The 24,515-nt window shown below is 49.2% G+C and overlaps 1 protein-coding gene across 1 annotated transcript; it reads right to left on the bottom strand.

Moving 5' to 3' along the window:
* Positions 1-8,460: 8,460 nt before the first annotated feature.
* LOC122364397 lies at positions 8,461-24,274 on the bottom strand. Its single transcript, XM_043334721.1, has 7 exons — positions 24,075-24,274; positions 23,012-23,075; positions 22,354-22,559; positions 18,108-18,243; positions 15,677-15,810; positions 10,755-10,983; positions 8,461-8,726 (listed from the first exon to the last, which is right to left on the bottom strand). The coding sequence occupies exons 2-7, from the start codon at positions 23,073-23,075 to the stop codon at positions 8,650-8,652; spliced, it is 846 nt and encodes a 281-aa protein (XP_043190656.1). The 5' UTR covers positions 24,075-24,274; the 3' UTR covers positions 8,461-8,649.
* Between the last annotated feature and the right edge of the window lie 241 nt (positions 24,275-24,515).

Raw genomic sequence — 24,515 nt, 5'->3', positions numbered from 1 at the left:
CGGGCGCGGCGGGTCGCCTGGACAGGGCCGCCGCGGGCCGGAGCCGGCCCCCAGCTCTCCGGAGAGGCCGGCCGGCCGCCCGATGGGCCCGGCGAAATATGGCCGAAGTTGGCCGCTGACGAGTGGCCCATTCACCAGGCGAAGTGGCCCATTCCCGACGACTTTTGAGGAAAGCCTGAGGAAGATGAGAGGAACAATAGAGAGGCCTGTGATTTCTGTTCTTCTGACGCACTTCTGGAGAGAAATACGGCCATCTATTTTGCACATAAATTGGAGGAATTGCGGTGTTAATTACGGGAAAGTGCTCTGAAAATGGCCTTGAATGACTCGGATATCTCAAAAGGAGAAGAGGCATGCCTTTTTCAACAGTCACATCCTACCACAGATATACTTTCATTCAGCATTTATCTGAATCAACGTAACGTGAGCCCTGCTTACTTGTTTCAGTTGTCTTTTCCCCTTCAGAAATAAGTAACCGAAATATGGATATAGTAATGTAGATAAGAATAGGATACCCGGGAAAGAATGCTACGTCACGACGCTACAACCATACCCGTCCCAAACAGTTTTCAGTGCTACACTCATACAATTAACGAAACATTCGACAGAGCCGTCCTCCAATTCATCCGTATCACTAACCAAGTCCCACTTTCCGACCCCACTATCACACAACTACGAGCCGCTATTCTCATGGCCATAACTGCGATGAGGGCTCATTAAAGGGACCCTCCCACCTTCAAAAAAGTTAATGAATTGGCATAAAAGTGATGTAGCGTGAATCACAAAGAGCGAAAATGAACATCTACCAAATTTTACCGGAAAATATTCACCCGTTTTCGAGATATAAGACTTTTATTTTTGTTTACTTTTTGGGAAATCCGCTGTTTCTATGACGTCACATAAAGGTTTTCTTTACGTCGGCATTTGGAAGCAATAGTTTGGTATCAAAGTGCGACAAATATTGCGCGAATGATGCGTTTATCTTATCAAGGTCAATATATGATGGCCAATAAAGGATTCCAGGACAATTCTTATGGCATTTCTTCGTATCGCAATTCTTCGTCTGCAAATCTTCGTCAGGGCATTTATTCGTACCTATCGCATTACTTTGTCTCGCACCAGGGTATATGAAAATCGGCTCGCATTTCTTCTTCAACGCAAATATATGCAAGAGTAAGCATTGAGGGACAAATAAATGCACCGACGAAGATTTGTAGACGAAGAAATGCGGACGAAAAATTGTGCTACGAAGAAATGTCATGCGAGGATTCGTTCGGGTACCATGACATTTATGTGATTTCAAAGTCAAGGTTCACAGCTGATCTGCTAAATCAAGCCAAGAATCCAAACTATCAAAAAACTATAAATATTTGTCTGTCACAGAGGTCTCAAGCAATATAAGGTTGACATATGTTGAATCAAAAATCTACTGTCACAACTCACATCTCCTGCCTTAGTTTATCATTGTTGTTTTAACTTGCTTTCAAGAGAAACAGAAGCCAGTATCTGATATCACTTCAGATGATTGTTTCAAGATCTGAGTTCAAATGGAAATAAAAGCAAGATCAAGATGAAACAGGGATTATTGCTGTTAAAGTATTTTGGCCATGATACAACAAGCACATAAATCATTAGCCAAATCAAATACTGGTTGGTTTGTCAAGATGTTTGTTGTCTGTCGTCTGTCGAGCTGCTATGAACACTGAAAGAGTGAGCTGCCCTCACTCTTACTTTAAAGAGAGTAGTTTAAGTTGAATGGTAGTGAGCTGTAATTAGACAAAGCAGCTATTCAGTGCTCACATCAAGCCAGGCTAGGAAATGGCATCAACTGTGGTGGGAGGAAGCAGGTTCGGCAGCCCTATGTTGTAAACTTCTGTTATGTCTTGTGTTTGATCAACTGATGTTTTCTGCTCTGTTTTGTGCAGTGATAGTAGCAGGTAACTGCATGCTTGTCAAATTATGTGAATAAACGAATTCATAACATTGCATTTTTCTCTCCATGCAAGGAACAAGTAAGATGTTGTAGAAAATGTAATAGAGGGCTGCATTGCTGATTTTGCACTTTATCAGAGCTTTATTTAGAATTGCTTTCCTGAAAGCTACACACAGGCCACAGTGCTGAAATTCACAATGTCATAGCTTTTGGCAGAAAAAAGAAAAGACTTACCGAGGTTAAATTGGCTGAAAGTATGGCAGAGCAGGTCTTGATGCGTATGCCCATCCGTGTGCTTGCCGAAGCCGAACTGACTGCAACACATTTAACTCTGACCCACCATGGTGGCTGGCATATCCAGAACTTTCACCACTCTAAACAAGACAACTTTCAGCCCTCAGCATTGTATTAAAACACTGTACAAAACACTCAAAATTTGTTTCAGTGCCATCCACGGACAACATCAGTCGCCATTCACCAGGCCAGTAAAAACAGAATAGATAATAGCTTCAAACCCATGTAGTCAGAGTTACTAGGTCTGCACCTCAAAACAAAATCCAGGTGACATTCACCACGCCAGTAAAAAACAGGTACTTAGGTAACGTAACAGCTTCAAATCTGGTAACATGTTGGTCGGACTTTACACTACCATATTTACATGGAATAATATGATACCAAACAATAGTGCAACCATTCTGGACAACAAAAGTGTATGATAAAATTAATTTAGAATACTCTGGCAGCATGATTTACGAGCACAGGCAGGTGTTACCTACCAGCCTTCTCAATGCTCGTAAAACCAACATTGTAGTTTTGATTTTACCTTACATGATAACACACTTGGCTGCAATGGCACATTTAATTTAATACTGTGAAAAGACCAGTTATAACCACTTCACAAGCACAATTGCACCTCATGCCGACATCCTTTTCCAAAGACAGTCAGCAGCGTCTTTCGTCAAAACTGGAAGATAAATCCCCTTTCAACTGTTAACATCAAAAATATTTCTTCATGGTGTGACTTTGATCTCCATATGGAAACCTTGCAGGAAAAGAATTAATGTCAATTGTCAGCTCTTCAAATTTCTTTGGACTTTAACTTGCAGTACCATATCCAGTTTGCTTTGATATTTTGTTTTTTATTCCATGTTGAAGTTGAACACCAAGCTCCAGATATAGCAGGCAGCTTGATCATCTTCGGCCTTGGTATAATATCAGTCCAAGTTCCAGTGGTGGGTATCTTCTAATATTCAAATTAAAATGAAAAGCAACATGCTTTCTCAGCGCCGACGACGGATTTCACGTTGATAAACAAGGGAGCTCAAGGTCAGCAAAACTCGGGTTCAAGGAATGGCGGGCGTTGAAATGACTGCTGACGTCATCAAAAAACCGCTAATGGTTAAGAGATAGGGACTAAGCTGGTCCCACCCTGCAAGTAAAGGGAAGAAATTTCTTGAACACCATAAAGCTGCGGGGGTTGCGACCAGGATAAATGGTGGTTTCTGAGCCTGGCCGCAAACTTGGCTATCTCAACTCAAAACTAATGTTAAGGTGGGATGGTCCCTTTAAATCCGTCAGCGCGGCCGGCAGTGGCGCAGCTGAGTCGAATTATGGCGCTCATGTGACAGTCCGTACGATAATGTATGCGACGAGCGACGCCGCCCTGCCGGTAGCCGTCGGCGGCGACGCGATGTCTTTGGGGGGCCTAGGGGAGGGGGAGATTCGGATACGTAGACTGGCCTGTCCAGATTTGAAACCTGAGAGACCTTTGAGCGATACAGGAGTTGAAGGCATGTAGATTGTTCATTGTTCATGTAAGTATCCGCAGGTTGAACATCTGAAACATCATGGTAACAAAAAGTAGCTTAACACAATTCCAACGAACATTCTGGCTTGAAACGTCTTGGAATATTTTGACGAAGACAATAAAGCCAACACTTTCCTAATGGAAGAGCTGATCGAACGCCCGTTCAGCCCACCCTGCCGCCGAGCAGAGAGGACAGCAGTGATTGTGAAACTCCTCCGGAGCGTCTCGCTTCAGACGAGGCCGCGCATCGGCTTTCGCAGAACGGTTGTCCGTGGCAGATTTCTGTTTTTCCTCGTCGAACGATATCTGGGTTCGACACTCGCAATACCCCCCGAATGGCGACTGACCGAAACTTGGCCGAAACTCTGGCGAAAAACATCCTAGCAATGTTGATTTTGCAGCATCGTTCGACTAAGTCAACCTCAGACGAGGTAGCCGAAGGAGAAATGGAAGAAGTAGTTTTCTGGTTCTGATGGCTGACACAAGTTTCAAAATCAGTTACAAACTTGGACTAAGTTAAATAAAAGTGGGCAAGAGTGGGGTAGGTTCAGAGAAAAAGAAGGAACATCAAACAACAAAATATGAAGCCTTCATTCGCACATCCGATAAATCGTTCAGCCTCTGGGCAATAAATCTTTTAGTCTCTAGGCAATCAACGCTTGCTTGAAGGTCTCTTTTGGCGAAGCTCCTCAGTTTTTGCTACGGGTACGCATATGAGACAAGACGTATATTTGTATTGCATAGAAGCATACAGCGAAAACGTTTCCATGATATCGCGCTCACCTGATCCCCGGTCAGAATCTCCGGCTCCACACGAAGCTGATATAGGCGTCCGTCGCTGCTGGCACTAAGAGTCATACTCAGCGCAGCAGAGGGGCTTTGATCTCTGCACTGGAGCTGCACCAGAATACCGGCAACGGTGCGGCTTTGAAAGTTGCCGGATTTAGGACTGTGACCGCGCTCAATGGGACTTACTAAGGGAGATGCTTCCTGCTGCTGAAATGAATGTGTCGCGGTGTTTAACTTTCAGGAAAGGCTTTTTGCACTTTGAATGTCTTCTTCAAAACAGGGGTAGAAGTTAACATGCGATTTTTAGAGCCATTTGGGCATAAGGCCCATTACAGATAATTTTCCCAGTGAAGGCATGTAATGCTTATAGCATAATCACGCGGCCTTTGAAAAAAAAACATAAGCCAGCCTCTAAAGCAATGATGGGCAATAGTAAGTCATAAATGGAATTGGTTATGTGGTTCAAGTACATTTTTTTGGAAATTAGGCATGGATTGTCCACGGCATGCTGTGCATTTTTTTACACGTTGTGCCATTCATACGTTGCCAACTGTAACAGGTATCTCTGAAACACGTGATGGATCGGTGAAAAGTCATTTCAGCTGGCCTCCATACTGTCTATATTTGTCAGGGTGTCCAGAAAAAAAAGATACTACGAAAATTAAGTCGCATTCATTAACGCACGTGCCGATTTTGTTCCAACTTCGTGTGCTCATAGTGCAAGATTTGGCAAAACTCATGAGCACTGTAATGCGTCGTTGGAAAGTTGTCTGTCTGCCCTCCGAGATGGTCAACATGACCATCAGTCACCTGCAGACTGTGCTAGTGCTGGAGCTGATCCGCTGGAAGGCCGCTCACATTGAGTATCTACTTTGAGGAGCTGCCGCGACTAACCAAAGAGTTAATATGCCATGTGGCGCCTGCTGTCTGTTTTGCCATGTTTTTGCGAATACAAGCATGTGCCATTTTAAAATGTAAGGTGTTTATTTTCGGAATTACAGCAAAAAATAATAGTATCCGTTTTTTCTGGACACCCTGTACCAAAATACACACCGATCGCCGACGTTTCCATGCGATGGCAACCGGCAATGAAACACGAGCGATTTTATTGAACGGAAAGCGTGCGTCTCTACGTATTCCGTCTATTTCAGATGATAGCATCGTCAACGTAAATGATACTTCACTTGGAATCCAGCCGGAATTGCTTTTAAATCGACTGTTCGGTCTGACCTTTAAAGTAAACGTTCGCTATACAGCGAACCCATGGCCCTCGCCAGTGATGGCTGTAAGTTCAGCACAATGTGCATTGTTGTGGCGATTGCATGCTTTCTCTGGGCATCCGTTTGCAGCGTGTGTGTTTTTTGCCCGTTGATTTTCATGGTCTGTTGAAATTTATTCTTCTTTTTTTTAATTTAGTCCGAATGGCTGAATGGGTGGATTTGAGGAATCAGAGCCCGCACTAAGCATAGCTTGTTGTGCTGACCCTGACCCCACCACCCGATCGCGCAATTCCAGTTGTATGGCAGAAAGTTGTCCGAACGTTTAACGTGCCCTCACGACTGGACACGGTCCCCTCCGCTCACTCACGTTACCTGGCTTCTGTGCGGCCCCTGCCACAGACACGCACGCCATTACACGTAGGAGCTAAATGTGGCCGCCCGCACCGGGGCTTGAACCGGGCTCTCACTTCCGGCTAAGCGTCGAATTCCGGCGCTTTTATCCACTCGGTCACGGAGAGGACAATCGTTGTATTAATCTAAATAAAGATGCCGTGCAGAACCAATATCTCAAACCGATCAGCCCACAACCGTGGGCGAGCTATCCCGTATCAGATGAGGATCAATGGTTATCAGATACCATGTCGGCAGGTAGCGAATAACCCAGTCGTTTCAAAAGGCGGACAGCGCTCTCTGTCTTCGTTCGGCCATCTGCGCACAAACACAATGAATATTAATGATCGAGACGAAAGGAAGATGAATATTCACCGACCACCTGAAATGAAATGTTTTCCGACTGTAGAGTTGGAGCATATGCAGTGATGTCTTTACAGATCAACCTGCAGACTTAAGTATGTACCTAGTACTTACCAAATACGGCTTTGAAATACGAGTTATCTTCTGCGGAAGTATTCAATGCAAGGCTAGATACATTTATTTTGGATTCTATTACGTTTCTAATCTTTCGGTTGACGTAAACATAAGTGACGTTACGTTTAAAGATTTGATCACTTCACCAAAGAAAATCAGATCAACACACCTATCTAGGCAGCCATAAAGTGTATGTAGCTTACACAAGCACTGCTGGTAAGAAACTCAAGTCCATCCAACTCCTATTAGACCATCATTTGGGCTGCTTGCTTAGCTTCTGAATAATCCGATTTTACCGGCTTCCCTAATATTCGCTGGAATGGCGGAGACGTGAGCAGACTGGGCAGAGAGTTGACGCTCCTGAGGGGTTCTACCGGGAGAAAAATGACTCGGCATTCTGAACGAGCCTCTAGTTATGAATCGTTCCAGATATGTAGCCTTTTATTTTAAAATATATCTGGGTGTACTTGCAACTACAAGACGCTACTTCTCTCTCTCTCTCGCTCTCGCTCTCTCTCTCTCTCTCTCTCTCTCTCTCTCTCTCTCTCTCTCTCTCTCTCTCTCTCTCTCTCTCTCTCTCTCTCTCTCTCTCTCTCTCTCAATCGTTCAGTATGCAACATAACCCTGTTGGCCTCCACCAATAGTTCTCTGAAATCGCTGCTCGAGTCTCCGCGTATTCCGGTGTCCTGCCATCTTGGGTGTTCATAGAATCTACCGTTGAGCTTGCCGTTGAACATGCCTGCGGGCGATGTGCTTCCAGCGATGAATTTGTCCCTCACCGTTCCCTCCACCCCCAACCCACACATCCTGAGGGGAGGGGTGCCAGAGCCTTGATGGGTGGGTTATTTAACGCGGAACTTGGCGCCGTACTTGGAGTGTAGCTCAGATTAGCAGCGTCGGGTGACATTGACGGCTGAATGGGAAGGAACTTTGAATCAACAACCAGTGGGTGATATTTTACCGGTGGTTGGAAAACGTTATCGAGGTGGGAATGTTTCGGTAGTCAGCTAAGCAGGTAAACAGTGTCTCGCGTGTATCTTTTCAAAGAGGTCGTTGTGATAAAATACCCCCACCATGGTGAATACATTTTGAACGTGTTGTTAGAGGCACCAGCTAACTATTTACGCATAAAAATGTTTCGAGCACGTTGCACGTCTGTGCTTTAAACATATCAGTCATTTAGTTACTTCTAAGGCTTTGTTATGTGGGTCAAGACTGAAGCCCTGACGACGACCGACAGCTAAACACCTGAGACCACCCATCATGTGACCGTGCCCTCGTTACTCCGCGTGATTTTGCTTTGTTTTGTCGTGTGTCCGTCCGCCTTCTAACGAGCCTGGTCTCCAGATGACCGTCCCAACTCGCCACTGACTGGTCGTCATTCGGCGCCGTCCCCGCCGTTCACTGACGAGGTATCACACTGTGCGGCGTCTCCAATCTGGTCCGCTCCAAACACAATCACCTGATGCGCTGACGAGTTGGAGAGGGGAGAGAGGAGGAGAGGAGGAGAGAGGAGGAGAGGAGGAGAGGAGGGAGAAGAAAGGAGGGAGAGAGTCAGGTGGGCGGCCCAGACGCCAGCTCCGCTCCCCTCAGCCGCATCCGCGTGGCTCCTCCCGTCCCTGTTTGTTTCCCGGCCCTGGATTGCATTGCCGTGAAATTACGTTAGAGCGGCTGAAATTTAGGCGCTGCCTAAATGAGAAGTTGCCGAAAGCGGGCGACACATTTGTAAACAGGGAAATGAAACTGCGTCGAGAGAGCGCGCGACTTAGCCGGTATTAAGAGAACGGCGTCTAAACTGTTTTGACAAAGCCCCTGATCGCCGTGCCACGCTGTCACAAAGCAGAAATAAGAAACACGTATATTTGCACATCTTGGAACACTGAGCGCATGCGTTACACTCTTTTCTCTTCGGCTTATCACAAGAAACGACCAGAATATCAAGCATTGAGCTCCATTCAGGATCTGCAGCCCGCGACTTTGACCTCGGCGGACTGCCACATTAACGAGGACATGTGCCGCACGGAACTGTCCGATTAACGGAGCACAAATACAGCGCACACTGCTAGCAGCGCCGAGACGGACGGCAAGAAACATAAGGGCTGACTTCCTCCTGAAACAGAATAGGGATAAGGGTCAGAGATGCAGTCAGTCGGGTACGGTTTGTTCACAGATTATACTAGCATGTGGCGAGAGTGGAATAAACGTTTCATGGAACGCGTCTTTTTATGTTGATTTCATCCGTACTGTCCATTCAGAGACGATCCATTTCTTAGCAAAACAAATCAAATAAATCAAGTGGCTAAAATCAAGGAAGCCTTTTTTACAGTCAGCACAACGCAGAAGGCCGCGCACTGTGCTCTCAGTCAGGGCGCAGCGGTAGGTTCGCATTATCGTCCATAGATGGCGCTAGTAGTCATCGCCTGAAAGGTTATGCTGTGCCGCTGAACATTAGTGGCCGAGCAACGCTCCAGCAGGAACGGGTGGAATTCGTTTGAGCTTGACGGCATTTGTTTGAGCTTCACTTGTGCGTTTCAACTTTGTCCATGTGTACGATTATGCTCGTGGTGCTCGATTCACCCATTATGAAACCTTGTTTATTAAATTGGTGAAAGATGACCGCTAATTGACTTATAATACCTACAGCTCGACGACGCATCATTTCCGTCATGTTTGAAAATGCCCCTCAACTCTTCCCCAAGGACCTCGCGCACTGAGCCTGGTTAAGGTGAGATAACTTTCCCAGTCTGCGACACCGCTTTGGTATTCAAATTTACACCCGGCGGCAATCCGCAGGATCTGCCGAGTTGGTGTCGTCAGCGGACAAAGTGCGTCGCCCTCGTCTGCCGGCAGAGTGCGCCGGTCACTCTGCGACAGATCGCCGCCAGCCGCCGCTGGCCGCTGAGCGATGCCCCCACATCAGTGGCCACCGCGCATTGGGCCGCGGTTTAATTTCACTAATGGTTCGGTCGCCAGACCGGCGGCAGTGGTGGCGGAGAGACCGACCTTCTCACTCCGGTCTCACAGTGCTCTCACAGTGCTCTCACAGTGGTCTCACAGTGTCGCAGCTCACAGGCAAACTCGTGTAACGGCATCCAAGTGTGTTCTGTAAGGTTTCCGTGCATAAAGATAGGTTTGGAATTTGTTACAATGCCCCTTTTCAATTCACTTTAGCCTCCATGCTATAATTGACAGGTCTGTCTCAGTCTCAGAGGCAGCAGATATGAATGAACGAGGGAGACATGAATAGGAACAGGTTTTTCCATTTCAATGCCACATGGCGTGCTGCTTAAACGTGAACGCCGAAGAGTGTCATCGCATTTAATGTATTCATGACTTAGTCGACAAATGTATAGCAGCTAAAGATCAAGGTCCAGCAAAGAGCCTCGCCAAGTTTCCGCTGTGACATTAACACCAGCCTGAATGTCCCTGTCATATAACCGTTTGGAGCTGAGTAGGTGCTCACTGCGCGGTATTTGAAATTGAGAATTAAGTCCGGATGCTGCAGTGCAGGTAACGTGTGACAATGACGGTGGCAGTTCTTTTCCCACCCAGCATGCTCAAAGCGACATTGTCAGTCCCAGACTGGTGCCAGTGTAAATGCAAGAGTCGTGTAAGTGTCAGCGCAGATGTTACCCTCCAGTGATAAACAGAAAGCCGCTCGAAAGGTTTCACGAAATAAAACATTCATGAAAGCGTCGGCCGTCGCACATATCGCGAAAATGCATGCAAATTTGACGACTTTGTGAAATGGATGCGCCTTCCGAAATGTGAGCATTACCCCGGCTGGTATGTCAGATTACCTAAGAGCCTCCCCTGGGCACAGCTCGGGCTCTCATGGCTCTCATCATTGTCACCCCTCCTCTCCACATCCCTACCCATCACACCATTACCAGGCTCCCCCCGGGCATCAGATCTCCCACCCCTCACCGCCTACCGCCCCGGGCAGGGGGAGTGGACCTACCACCACACCCCTCCAACCGCCCTAGGCTACCGACCACCGTTCACCGCCTGCCGCCCCAGGCAGGCGAGGTGGACCTACCACCACTCCCCGCCAACCGCCCTAGGCTACCGACCACCGACCACCGCTCACCGCCCACCGCTCACCGCCCGCCGCCCCGCGCCACCGCTCACCACTCACCGTTAGCAAAGAGGCCGTTGCTGCGCGCCCCGCGGGCTTGCTCTCCCCACTGCGGCAGGTCCACGTGCACACTCTTCCAGTAGACATCGTCCAGTGAGGCCACACACATCAGCTGCATGATGCCCGCCTTGAAATGATGCTGACGTACGGTCATGCGCAGGTTTCCGGTGGATGTGACCAGCCGGTCGGAGCTCGGTGTCCGCCAGTGGTGGATATTGTCTCGAGATACCTGACGATAGAGAGGGAGAGGGAGTGAGATTAGTGAGCGGTCGAATCGACAGGTGTAGAGAGGGGAGTACGGGCGGAAGGCGAGCTGATGGCTGGACGACCGATAGATAGACGACAGAGAGACGAACTATTGACGCCAGACGCACACTGGACCGGCGTGAAGACAGACGATAGATAGATAGACGGACATACGGACAGGTGCACATGCATGGACGGACAGATAGACGGACAGACGATAGACATACAGAAAGACAATATACAAACAGTAACAGACAGACAGGCAAACAGACAAACAGATAAGCACTCGCTACAAACAGCGACACTCGGCTTTTACGATATCGACTCCTCGCCTGCCGGATCTGCCGGCGGCAGCGAATCAGTTCGGCTCGTCGGCCCGTCGGCCGTCACCGCCAGCGACAGGCGGACCGTCGGGGCCGTCCAGCGACCATCGGTTTCGACGAACGACGACCCGCTGCGACACCGGGATTGCCGAGACCGACGGACACCTAATCGACCGTCATTCCTCGACAGACAAAGGGGAGCCGGCGGCCGCTGACTCGGTGAAAATGGTGTCATTTCGGCGGCCCGTTGGTGGCTGGAGAGACCTGGGTCGTCACAGACAGGTGGGGTTACTCGCGGCGGGGGACGACAACGACCAAAGGGACGGGAGAACCGTGACTTATGTGAGAGGTGCGGGAGAAAACTGGAGCAGTTCGCGAAATGTGAGCACATTGTTGAACAGCAAGTGTGGGAGGGAGAGAAGAAGTGCGTGATAAAACGCAGACGATGTGCAGATGGGGTGATAAAGTCCAAACAAAGAAACCGAGCTGTGAGATGAAGCGGGGAGCCAATGAAACAAAATATGTGCCCGCACAATTTGGAGGCATAAGAGATGACCTTAAACTGGTTGTGGAGGACTACGGTCCATTTGGTAATTGGTGATTCGGAGCTCAATGATGTGCGATTTGCTCTAACCTTGTAAGCTGATCAGCTATTGGTTATTGAGGCCTAGCTCATTTTGATTAATCAGTAATACGATCTGAATTTTACTTTTAAGTTTTTATTATATATTTATATGCATTACCGACACGCTGCCGTAAGGCTCGAATTCTCTCAGCTCTCATACCAAGCATCAGACGGTTATATTTCCCGGAACCTGGCGTACTTTGGCCATCTTCACTGCCCGTTACAGCTCACCACTTTTGCCGAGGTTTCCACTCTGCAGCTGCGTTCATCACCCCTCCGTGTCACCAGGACACCAAAGTTACCTCCATCTCTCGCGCCCCGGGCCGGCTCGCGGCGCAAGTTTGTCCCATGTGAGTCATACCGGGGGCCGGCAGGGCGAGTCGGAAGGGGAGCGAGCACTGAGGGGAGCGCTCCGCTCAGTGTGCCAACACAGCGCTTTAGAGTTCCTCCGTTATGAGAAGAGCGGGAGAGTTATATGGGGAGCCAGTGAGTCGCCAGGCGCCTTTGTTTGGTGCCGTGTCGAGAGCGCGCTGTGGTGTGTCAGATGGACCACTTTGGGCCACCTTTACGCTGATTTTATCCGACTGGCGTCCCGTAAATTAAAACTGTAGTGGGCGTAAGTGGAGCTTTGATGAATTGTTTTGTTCCTGTAGCTTTTCTAAAACAAGGAATGACACTCAATTGATGTCATCTGCATCACTTGCGACCATTTGCCCGACATTGACACTCAAGTAATTTATGTAGCTAATTAATATGTGGTTGAAACTGCTTGAAGTTCTCCCTTCAATCACGACTGCATCTGTCACATTTGCCGCCGATTTTCAATGAGCCCGTCTACAATCTCCCGCAAGATGTGTATCTCTGACGACATGACCAGTCCTCCACGACCGCGTGGCCCGCTATCTCTCTCGTAGGGCAGGGCAGGCTCGCTCGCAGCGATCGATACCTTCCCGTGTCAGCGGGGGACGAGCGACGCGAAATGATGACAGACAATGACGCGTCGGAGGCAGATCTGGCGCGGACGACGGATGGAGACGCCACGGATGGAGGCTGGATGGCGGGGCGGTGAATCGGGCGAGGCCGGGTGAGTTCGACTGTTGTGTGAGAGACGGGCAATGCGATGAAGGCGAATGTTGAGAAGACAGATGAAGTTATGACGACAAATGAAGTTTGAACATAGATCAACCGATAAAGATAGTGTTAACACAGCGATAAGATTGGTGGTTCCAGGTCGTAGTATAGTGTTGTGTAAAATAAAAGTGTTGTTTGTTTTTTGGGTCGATGAACAGCGGTTTTGGCTTTTTATTTTAGCTGTTATGTGTGTGTGCAACATACAATTTGATCTTGATTAAATATACGCGAAAAATAGGCTTTTCATGCATATTTCAATCGATTTCATAAATGTGTAAATATGTAAACCACATAAGTCCCGATCCGCAATGCACATCGTAATTGCAGATGACGGCCCAAATGACGCTCCGCTACGCTAACTGACCGATGACGGTTTAATGACGGTATGATGACGGCCTGATGACGGTCTGATGACGGCCTGAAGATGACAGTCTGATGAGTTGACGATCTTCTGTTGTCAGACTGATGACACGGTAATGACGCTTTGATGAGAGTCTTAACGACCTAATAATAGAGCGATGAAGACCGATGGATCTCAGCGTGTCAGGTCCCGACTAGCTTTGCGCGTAACTTTGTAGTCCCCGCAGACGACCTTAATTTTAGACCGAGCCCGATTCCTTGGCAATCGCTCATACTTCAAGGGATGTGATTCGGAACTTCTTCATTGCTGGCGTCTTTTAGTTTACATAAATACGCTTTTGGAGCTCTATACGAGCTTGTCAGGAAGTTATCTGTCAGTTCTGCCTTCGATCCGTAGAAAGCAAATACTCCGAGAGCGACCAAATCAATATCCATCACAACATTTCCTAAGGCAAAAAGCAGGGAAAGGCTCATCACAAAATCGGATGGTTTCAAACAAAAATCCTGCTCGTCTCTGTATAGGTGACAGCTCCCTTCAAAAGACAAAGGAACATATCGGTCGATCACTCGAATGTAGTTTAAACTCTCAGAAAACACCTGCTCCGTCCGGCTGGCCGACCGTCTATCCAACTGTCCATCTGTCTGTCTGTCTGTTTGTCTCTGCCAGGGTTTAGTCCGTCTATATATGTGCCCGTTTGTTCATCTCTCTGGCTGTTCCATCTGTCTGCCCGTCCGTTGTCGGTTGTCACTCCCAGTTCCCGTCGGAGCGATGCCGAGGTCAGAGCAGTGTCAGCGAACACGCCTGCTGTCTCTCGGGTCTGACACTGACACCGCCGACACTGACACGACCGAGGCCTCTCGGGCCTGACACTGACACCGACGCAGTCAGAGCGGATATAGTGGGCGACTCCTGGTGATTAGCCCCCGCTCAGGTCACAGTCATACCCTCAGTCAAAGTCAGTCAGACTCAGATGGGCCACAGGACTGAGATTGAATTCTATATGATGGCCTAGACATGGCTGTGGTAGCTGACCAATTAACTGGTCTCCTGAATAGATGCTGGTAACTGATATAGTGGTGGGAAAACTTTACTAAGCCAAATATAGCGCTAGCGCACGAGTATGCTGTAGTAGTGCCGGTAAAGCGTGATTGCATTTCACCACTAACTTTTCTACGGTACGTCATATCTTGGCACGCTTTGTTTTCAAACTTTTGTTTGGACAATCCAGTTACACTAAAAATACCTTGCATCTTGCATCTTCATTACTTCCCTATAGATATCCAGAATTGGTATAAGCAGAGCGCATGTGACACATTTCTAATCCGCTGCGCTGCAAGCAAACAGTTACTGCAAACCAACGTCGAGTTAATCCCATCAAACTACGCACGTCATAGGATTCCCGATCGCTGGGCCGACCGCGATCGCCGATCAATGACTATATCCGCGTCACATGCCGTGTTTCGCCTCCATCCATCGCGCGACGGCTGGTGATGACATGCGTAAAACGGCAGCGGTGCTCCGCCTGACACTGGTCAACGTCACGATTAGAACAAACGTGGCACTGGCTCCTTCATGACAGGCGGCGATTCGTGCAGTGATTACGAGCCGATATCTGTCGGCGGCGCGGCGCGGCGCGGCGCGGCGAGGAATGGCGCGGCGAGGCGAGAGGCGGCGCGGCGCGTCAGTTGAGGCGCGGTTAAGCTGATCCTCGTTGGGATTGGTTTTCCCACGACGGGCAATAGCAGGGGAGAGGCGGCGGGGCACAGTGAAGCGCGAGGACGCGCGAGCCCGATCAATACCCGCGTGGTACTCTCACAGCGGGCAAAAATCGAGCCAAGATGGCCCCTGCCGACAGGGGAGCCGCACCGACGGAGGGGGGAGGGGGTGACAGGGAGCTGAAGTCCGGACAAAGAACGAGATCCAAAGGAAACACGCCTACATAGATGAAGATTGAATGAGGTTCTGAGGTTTAATTTGCGCAAAATAATTAAAATGATACATAAGCCAAAAACGAAATGTAGGACCCACATTTTATATGCCTTTGAGAAGCGAAAATGGTAGAAATGGTTAGGCATTCTCCCAATGCAGCACATACATAATATCTGTAATTCTCGGGTACCTTCCTATACGAAACTTTTATCCTGACTATATAGGTATACATATGCGAACACTATCCATCTCACTCTGTGACCCCTAATGTCTCGCTCAGAGCTCCCCATCTCCTTCTCACCCTTACCTGTTCGCCGTTGACGAACCAGTTGATGTGTACGGCCGGTCGGGCGTTGGGCGATGTGCAGTTGACGGAGATATTATCGCCGGGGCGATACACGTGCTGGTGGCCCCAGATCTCCGGCTGTCGGTCTGGCAACGCTGCGGGAGGGGGGAGATTGGTCAGCGGGGCGACAGGTGGTCAGAGAAGTCAAAGATTCATCAGTTATGGGTCAACGTGATCAGTGATTTGGGATGTACCGTTTTTGATAGGGGACTGAGATTTAAGCAAACATGTGTTCGGTGATTTGAGTTGTACCGTTTTTGATAGCGGGATCTTCTTCTTCTTCTGGGATCTGAACAAGCTTGTCTCACAGGCTTTCAGACTGAGACAGAAGCCCGTGCTTGGTCTCTGGTAGGGAGCAGTTGAGGAAATATTCACCGCTCGGACCCTGGCAGTAAAATAGAGCCGCCGGGTTCCTCAGGGGGACGGATATCGAGCAAGGTGCTCTGTCTTTGTCGGGACGGTCTCCTCCCCGTCCGGAGGGCGCCGAACCCTCGCCTCTCCCGACGGCGTGGTTGTGACAGCGACAGTTATAGAGAGAGGTAGATATAGAGGTGGAGAGGGAGGGAGAGAGAGGGAGGGAGAGAGAGGGAGGGAGAGTGGAGATGATCGGCGATCAGCCTTACAGTGACAGAGACAGCTGTGGTGACGGAGGAGCGGAGGGAAACCTTGATAGGGGAAAGAGATAGAAACGGGAGAGAGAGAGAGAGAGAGAGAGAGAGAGAGAGAGAGAGAGAGAGAGAGAGAGAGAGAGAGAGAGAGAGAGAGAGAGAGAGAGAGAGAGAGAGAGAGACAGAGACAGAGAGAGAGAGAGAGAGAGAGAAAAAAAAAGAGAGAGAGGGAGAGAGAGACAGAGAGAGAGATAGATAGATAGAGAGAGAGAGAGAGAGAGAGAGAGAGAGAGAGAGAGAGAGAGAGAGAGAGAGAGAGAGAGAGACAGAGACAGAGACAGAGACAGATGAGACAGAAAGACAGGCAAACCGACAGATAGGATGGACAGGGCCCACTAATGGTAGAGCAGAGGTCCCTACCACATCACCGCCCTTTGCTCGACCCTCGGACCACACCGCTCGGTCCTCCCGCCCGTCTCAGGGGACGATACAGAAGGAGACGCCAAGGTAATGCCGTTATGAGAGATTGAGAGGACGCCCGTGGGAGTTCCCGCCGTAAAATGATTGATCTAAGCAAAATTGGGAAGGGGAAATACATGATAGACGCTCCTAATATGATCATTACGGCGTGCTATTGACACCGTTCTCATTAACTGAGCATAGCTCACATTTAATGTAATAATCGACGGGGCTGCAACTGACTAGCTGAATAAGCTGATACGACGCACGGCCTTAGTTCAAAATGAAAAGTTATTTGATCTGTCTGTGTCAAATCATTAAATATCCAATGTCTGCAAAAAACATTGTCAAATTGTTTTAACTACTTTCCAGTTTAAAAAAGAAAGAAAATATTACCAAAAAGTAAAAATGAAAATAATGCTCATCAGTGTTGCAAAACACCTCGGCTATAATCGTTATCTGTCGCTGCGGAATGGTGTCTGCCCGGACAGTTTGCCGCCGCGGCTGAGCTCGCTCAGTCGACTGCAAACGGTCGCCACCGGTCACTGAGCACAGAGACGTGTCCCAACGGCCACCGAAACCGACATTCTAATCACGATATATCCCACTAACACTGCGGCCACGGCCGTTTTATGATAATCCTCGCCATCCAATTCGAAACGGGTCCGCGAGATTTAAAGCTGGCAACGGATACGCCGCCTTTATGACTTCGGCCGAGGCATAATGGGGGCATAATTTCCCGGCGATTAACCCGCGGCAATTTTGAGGCACAGCTGTAGCGTCGAATATTTTCGTTGTCAATTTTCCGCTACCGGGAAGACGCAGCCGATGTCATTCGAATTCGCATAAGTGAATGATAATCAGGTGATTTGCATTCGGAGCCCGCCTCGGCGAAATCGTCGTCCGAATGCAGGCGCAATGCGATGAGACCTAGAACCTCACAATCATGGCCCTATGGGCCGGCGTAGGGTCTTCAAATACAACCATCCCTGCTTAATGACGAGGAAGGGAATCGATTGAAGGCGAGGTGAAAGGGAGATTTGACGGTGATTGTTCGGCGGAGTCGGCTGCTCGACCGGACGATCTGATAGGATACTCAAGGAGGCTACAAGTGCTGGTGTAATTTTCATGAGAAATAGCCCGGCGTGGGCTGACGTGTTTAACGAAAACGGTTTCACACACTGGTGAGCTTATGGTCTCATTATTCTTCAAATCTTTAGGTTATTTCAGAGCCAACAAGGAGTTCCATCACCAGAGCGATTACTGAGAAGCAGTACCGTCTCCAAACGAACCAGCCTCGCCCGGTTGTCAACGGCCCAACTTACTGACTACGGAGACATTGCGTTCGGCGAAGCTGGTCCAGAACTCGGGCCCCTCTCCGGAGACCTCACATTTGTATGTGCCGGCGGCGCGGTCAGAGCTGACCCGCACCGTCACCTCCGAGTCCGACGACCTCTCCAGCTGAAACCGAACAGGGGCGGTGGTAAGTCAGTGTCTCTTCTAACGGATCTACTAACTGAGTATTGTGAGACGTGAGAGGCAAGATAAGGCAAACGAATTACTTACTACACGTGCGTCGCTGCAGCAAGTCGTTAAAAAGCATGAAAACAATAAAGAACTCGTGGGAATATTCATTATACAATATGCATGTGATGATGATCGTAAATGGCCATCGCGCTCGTAAATACGCCAAGAATGTGCGCTGCTGGCTGCGAGCTGCGACCGATAGTGCGTCCGTGTCCGACAGCGCCAGTGTTCACGGCTCGGCGCAGCCTTCAGTCCGGTCCGGCGGCCGCCAGAGCCGGGCACTGAGCCTCTGTTAGGTGTCATTGAGAGCGACACATGGCTGCTAGAGCAGCTCGCCGATAAAATGTCTGCCAACGACGGTCACAGCCGCTCCGTGGCGTCTTGGCCAGCGGGATACGCCGCAATGGCACTGGCGGCAGACGACGCTGAGTGGTGGGGTTCTAAACGAAACAATGACTTGGGGATGACATAAATAATTTTCATTCATGTTTAGTGTTGGTTTAGTTGAGAAAAAAAAACGGTACTTTATCATTTTTCACATTCAACTGCTAGAAATAGTATCAAAGCATCGCAGCGCAGCCCGGCCAGGCCATGGCGGCTGTAAAGCCGGCGCGACTGGCTAGGTAGACTGACCCGGCCTACACGCGTGTGATGCGGCACAGCATCCCTCGCACCCACCGCCACGGTTCGCGGCGCTCCGGCGCGGCGTGACCGACCCGTATGGTGCAACGGATAATGGTTTTCTTTCCGTGGCCGTTATAAAGAAGAGGATCACCAAGGTCATACAGTTATACTAATACCAATACCAGACCAAAGTTATACAGTGCCAATATTTCACACAATTAAGACTAATGCTGCCATTTATTTAATGCTCACAGAAACTTGACCCCTGTCCATGTGAAGCTGTTATGGTCATTAGTTTTTTTTTTCTCTACCAAATTAAAAGCGCTGAATATCAGCAAATCCTGTTCAGTTGCGCTTTATCAATATCACGCATTTTCTAGCAGGGGTGCATCAGTAACTGTAGTACACTTCCGGTCGCAGTGATGGCCTCCCTCGGGAAAATGACGCAGAAAACACCGTTATCGGGCACCATCGCCGGGCCGCGCGGGGAGCCGGCACCGATCTCAGTCGTCTGCCGGCCAACGATGCACTCAGCGCACGCCATCAGCAACAAAGGCTACCCCCAGTGACGTCACCGCGCCACGTGACCGGCAGCGGGGCGCGACAGGGCGGCCATGTGACCGGACTGCCCCGTCGGGGTCCGGCGGGCGCGTCAGTCCGGCCACTTAGTGGCTGGGCCGCGCCGCGCTGAGCTGGACGGAGGAGGCGGAAGACAAACGAGCCGGCGGCTGCATCTGACTGGGCCGCCGCCGGCGGATTACCGGGTTTAGCGCCCCGGCCGTGGCGGCTGCATTTGGATTCGGCTCGCGACCTGGGCGGCCGGCGCTGATGGAGCGATGTGCGCCGCCGGCCGACACCGGCCAGTTCGAGACGTCAGCGCCGCAGACGAGCGGTGCAGTGGGTTCGGGGATTGTGGAACCATCAATCATGATTGATGGTTCCACATTCCCCGAACACATGCATGTGTTCGGAGAGGAATTGAGATGCCTGTGCTGATCATTGCAAGGAGTCAAGTAAGCCTGTGACTTGAACATTGCACGATAAGTCCATCAAATGTTCTTTCAGAATAATAGTTTCATCAATTTGCAGTGCATCATACCTGAACTTTCCTGTCACAAAAGAGTAGATTTATAAAAAGTTCAGCTGTTTCGAAAGGCTCTCATTCCTATCTCTTTAGCGTATTCAACGCACCTTCACTATTTGATGAATAAATCCCTGCGAATGAGGGCCCTCCTCTCTGAGCTCCAAAGAAAAATCGTCAGTCTATTGTGAGCGAAGAGGGTGGTCTGCGTGCGGTACAAGACTAAGACCAACGCGAGCTGCTAATGCTGTCACCATTTTCATAAGACCAGCCGCAAATTTGTCTTCCGGTGAGCTCGCAGAAAACTACCTCGACCAAGATGACAAAGTCTTTGCCGACGTGATCGGGGCTCAGCATTCAAAGAAACCGCCGGATGTGTGCCGCATTTAGAAGTTCGATTCGAGCCATTCTCCGGCAAGTTTCGTATGCCGCCACCCTGTCTGTGAAAGCTTCCGCTGGGTAGGTACTCTCTCTGCACGCTCGCTCAAAGGCGAAACCTCTTAAAATTCGCGTCGTCTGCGGGCTGTCTACCTGTGTTCCCGGCGCGTCAGATAGCGTCTCCGGGGCGCCGGAGACTCATACGGCGCAGATTGATCAGTATCCATCGACCGGGGTGGGAGAGCGGCGCCCTTCGCGCCCCCAGGGACCGGCTGACGCACACGGCACGCGTCTCAGTGATGAACGGATCGGGGGCCCCCAGCGGCAGCCCTTCCGCAGGGACCGGGTGATGGCTGGTTTGTTACAGACACTGTACGGTGTCGCGCTGTGAGCCAGGCAGGAGTTACGGCCTCAGATCTGGAGGAAATTTGATGGAATTTGTTTGTCTTTATGTGTTTAATCCATCAAGTAAATGAGCCGTCCCGATTCAAAGACATTGGGAAGGGATATTTGTGATTGATTGGATCCTACATTAGTTCGTCGATATCACAGTTGAAATTTAATCTGTTGAAATAATAACAAATTTAATGCCATTTCACCGTTGCCTCTACCGTTCGTTGCAGCCGCTTCAGCCTGCACAGACCAGCAATGGTCCTTTCCAGCTTTAACCTATCTTACCTTGAATACCTGGGTCCGACTACAGGAAGATATAAATAACTGACCGCACCCGAACACTGGTGCATTATGTAGAAATGTACGTTACGGAGCCGCGAGCAGAGGTAAGTCGTGACCAGCGAATTCTAACTCCCGAGACGTGCCACGTCGGACCAGAGGTACTAGGGCAACATTTTCAAAGGTGAGCCGTGCACGAGAGAACCACAACTGGGAATACTAACTGGACCGCGAACGGAAAATTTAGAACAATGTTCGATATAATTACGTTTGGGTTGAAGGGAGCTTGTTTTAGTAAAATTGTAAAAAGGATATTCACGGCTATGGGCATTCTTATACCGACTACATTTGTAACACCACCGATTCCATGAATTCCTGGATATGCCGGAGGCGAGGTTTTAATATTGGCACGCTTGCGTGATATTCAGTCGTCACTTGGATAAAGAATAGCGAAATTTGATAATAAGCATTCATTACGATGATAAATTGCATTCGGTAACGTATGAGAATATCGTGCATGGTTTAACCGGACTTCTGCGGCTGGGCATTAAGAGGCCTTTGTACGGCCATTAAAATCATTTAACCTTTTTTACACTTGCCTTCCTTCTAGACGGGCTGTCTTATTTCTTCGTTTGTTTCATCTCACCCAAAGTTTGTTATGAAGTTGAGCCGTAATCGTATTCACCAGTGGTGACATTAGCAGTGCCATCCACTTTGAACGCTTTTTGTTGACATTTAGTTCGTAGCCGCTGCTTAGTTTTTGCCTTTTTCAATTAGGGCTCTAAAGTGCATTTGTGTTTTGCGCGCCTAACTTTTGTCCCCCGTATCTTCCTTCCATTCTTTAAATGCATCAAGCCATCAAGCTGTGTTGGCTCAGGGTGTTGGCTTGGTCATGGCTTGGTGTTGGCTTATAGTTTTTACCCGTTACTTTAGTTGCACGTGGGGTACTTTCAGTTACGCTATCCATCATCGCATTGTTCTGCTAATTAAATGCAGACGATAGAATACAGCGTAAAATGTAGCGGATACAATATGATTAACATCAAGAATGAAACGAAGCATTATATTAGAAAATGCACTGTTTAGAAAAAAAAACTCACTAACTCATATATAGCACAAATAATAGCACAAATAATGTGTTCATAAAGCTTCAACTTGCTATGGCTTCTCCATAAGAATGAAGCTCCAGGCTCTAATATTACTCACGTACCACTATTGGATAAACCGAGTGTCTTCTGTTCAAGCATAAACGACACCATTTGTTTCGTTGCAAACCCGTTGGTACTCACCACGACGTCGAGACCGGTGGCATTGTATTTGCCCTTCTGCTGTCTGCTCTTCGGCAGAAAGTGGTAGAACTCGAACGAGTCTTTGTACCACTTGACGGCGTATATATCTTGTCCCTCGGGGTCGTACTTGCATTCGAGTGTCACTGCTTTTCCCAGCACTACAGATTGCGGGATCTGTACTTGTGTGATGCGGATACATAGAACAACTGTAACAGAAGAAAACGAATATGTAGTTCAGAGACGCTATCCACCGACCGGCCTTCCAGCGGCAACTGATCGCAACGACCGATCCCACAGACTCAAACCAGCCGGAAAATAGAGCGGACATCAAAGTCAAGAGATCGATCCATCGTCCGACTCTACTCACTTAGGCTTTGGGTTAGTGCATAAACGGAAATGTAGTTGACGTTAAAGCTGAGAGAACCAGCGGCTAGCTTGGCTGGCGCAAGGACGGGTTACAGTTGCCTGAACTGCAATGCATATCACATCATATACTCGTGTGACTTGAAAGCTTGAGCCAACTATGGATCCATCGTCCCGTGCATGAATAATTCATCGGTCGGGGCAATAGGCGTGCGTTTGAAGGGCGCCGCCATTTGATGTGTTCTGGCGTCTGGAGAGGTTTGGCTACTTTGGGGGGGGGGGGGGGGCGACTTACCGGGCAGGATCCACGCCAGCAGCCCCCCGCTCCTAGTGGACCAGTGGTATATACTCGCACTCATCTGAAACAGGCCGGAACACGCACATTAATGTACGCTCGCATGGTATATTTGTGCAAGTATTCACTGGCCGGTAAAACATATAATCATACAAGTTATACTAATGTACATAATATTCCACCCATTGAAAAGGATGCACCTAAGCTCTAATTGGCAAATACAGCATAAGATGTTTTCAAATATTTGTCAGCATTGTTTGGCAAGTAACGAAATAACGTCCACCACTAACACATCATAAGAACTTAATCAACATAGTGATAATAAGCACTAGCTTATAGCTAAAAATGTTCCATTGTATCGCAATGACCTGTCCCATTTCGTTTCGTAAGGTCGGAGTCGTATAACCTCTGCACAATGATTATGGAAATACCCTGATGGGGGGAAATTTAAATGTTATGGGAGAACTGAGATCGATCCCACACAGCCTTCTCATTGCGTAAGCAGCCCATGAAAACACATAAATATAGGTACGTCTACAATTACACCGTACGCAATCGCATGCAGATGCAGAGCGGTGTGAATCATGAAATTGAGATTATTTCTCAGATAAAAAAAACTTTTAACGGGCTCTTGCACAAGGCCCACGTAAACATTCAATAAAACGTCATTGTGACATGCACGCACCAAACGGCTGACCATGAGAGGATAAGCAGCCGGACGACAGAGGGAAATCCCGAAAACAAGCTGTGAGTGTGGAGAGACTGTGAGGGGACACGGCTGTCTTGTCACATCGCGCTGAACGACCACCATTATAGCATTACGCAAACGAGGACAAGCCAAAGTGTAGCAATAAGAGTGCAGCAAAGTGCAAGAGCGTACCATAAGTTAGCATTAGCATCAAGCAGCAAAGGTCATCAGATAACATTGCATGCATTGCGATTCCTCAAGCATGCACGAAATCTTCAGGACTATCTAAAATGGTCCTGATATTTGGAGACAAATTGCACATACATCCCCACCCCATCCACGCCCCTGTAAAACGAGTCCGCGGCCCTCCCTCACCTCTGTGTGCCGGAGACAGTGGCCGGGCAGGGCAGCGCCGTGGGCCCGCTCTGCGCTCCGCCAGACCGCACCGTCCGCCGCCCCATCGCCAACGACACTGCTCGTCGGCAGCGACGGCCGCCGGTCGTCGGCAGCGACGGCGCGCCGGCGTCCTCCCAGTGTCGCGAGGTGTGAGCCGACGAGCGACCAAACTCCCGCCAACGGACCGACGACGACGGGACACGCACCAGAGCGAATGTCCGCACACCCCTCCGCCCGCCCCGCCCCCGTGTCTTCGTATTCATGGTCGGGAAATTGAAACAGCGCTGGGTGCTGGTCGAACAGCGTGTGAATGGGACGGCCTCGCGCGCGGCGGTGGACGGTGGGGGTGGGTGAGGGGAGAGAGGAGGGAGGGGGAGAGGTTTCTGACGAGAACGCTCACCGCTCTCGGGACTCAGGTCT

This window comes from Amphibalanus amphitrite, unplaced genomic scaffold, assembly GCF_019059575.1.
Source record: "Amphibalanus amphitrite isolate SeventyFive unplaced genomic scaffold, NRLGWU_Aamphi_draft 000674F_arrow, whole genome shotgun sequence".
NCBI classification, from domain to species: Eukaryota; Metazoa; Arthropoda; class Thecostraca; order Balanomorpha; family Balanidae; genus Amphibalanus; species Amphibalanus amphitrite.
Note: the sequence above shows the minus strand (reverse complement) of the source record. Positions and strands in the feature narration are given on the sequence as shown.

Excerpts from the sequence above, each read along its gene's own strand:
- LOC122364397 (XM_043334721.1), bottom strand. The coding sequence starts at position 23,075 with ATGAGTGCGAGTATATACCACTGGTCCACTAGGAGCGGGGGGCTGCTG. Across the intron at positions 15,811-18,107 it reads ACGCAATGTCTCCGTAGTCA|CGTTGCCAGACCGACAGCCG; the intron begins GTAAGTTGGGCC and ends CCCCTCCCGCAG. Across the intron at positions 10,984-15,676 it reads GGTTCGTCAACGGCGAACAG|GTATCTCGAGACAATATCCA; the intron begins GTAAGGGTGAGA and ends CTCTATCGTCAG.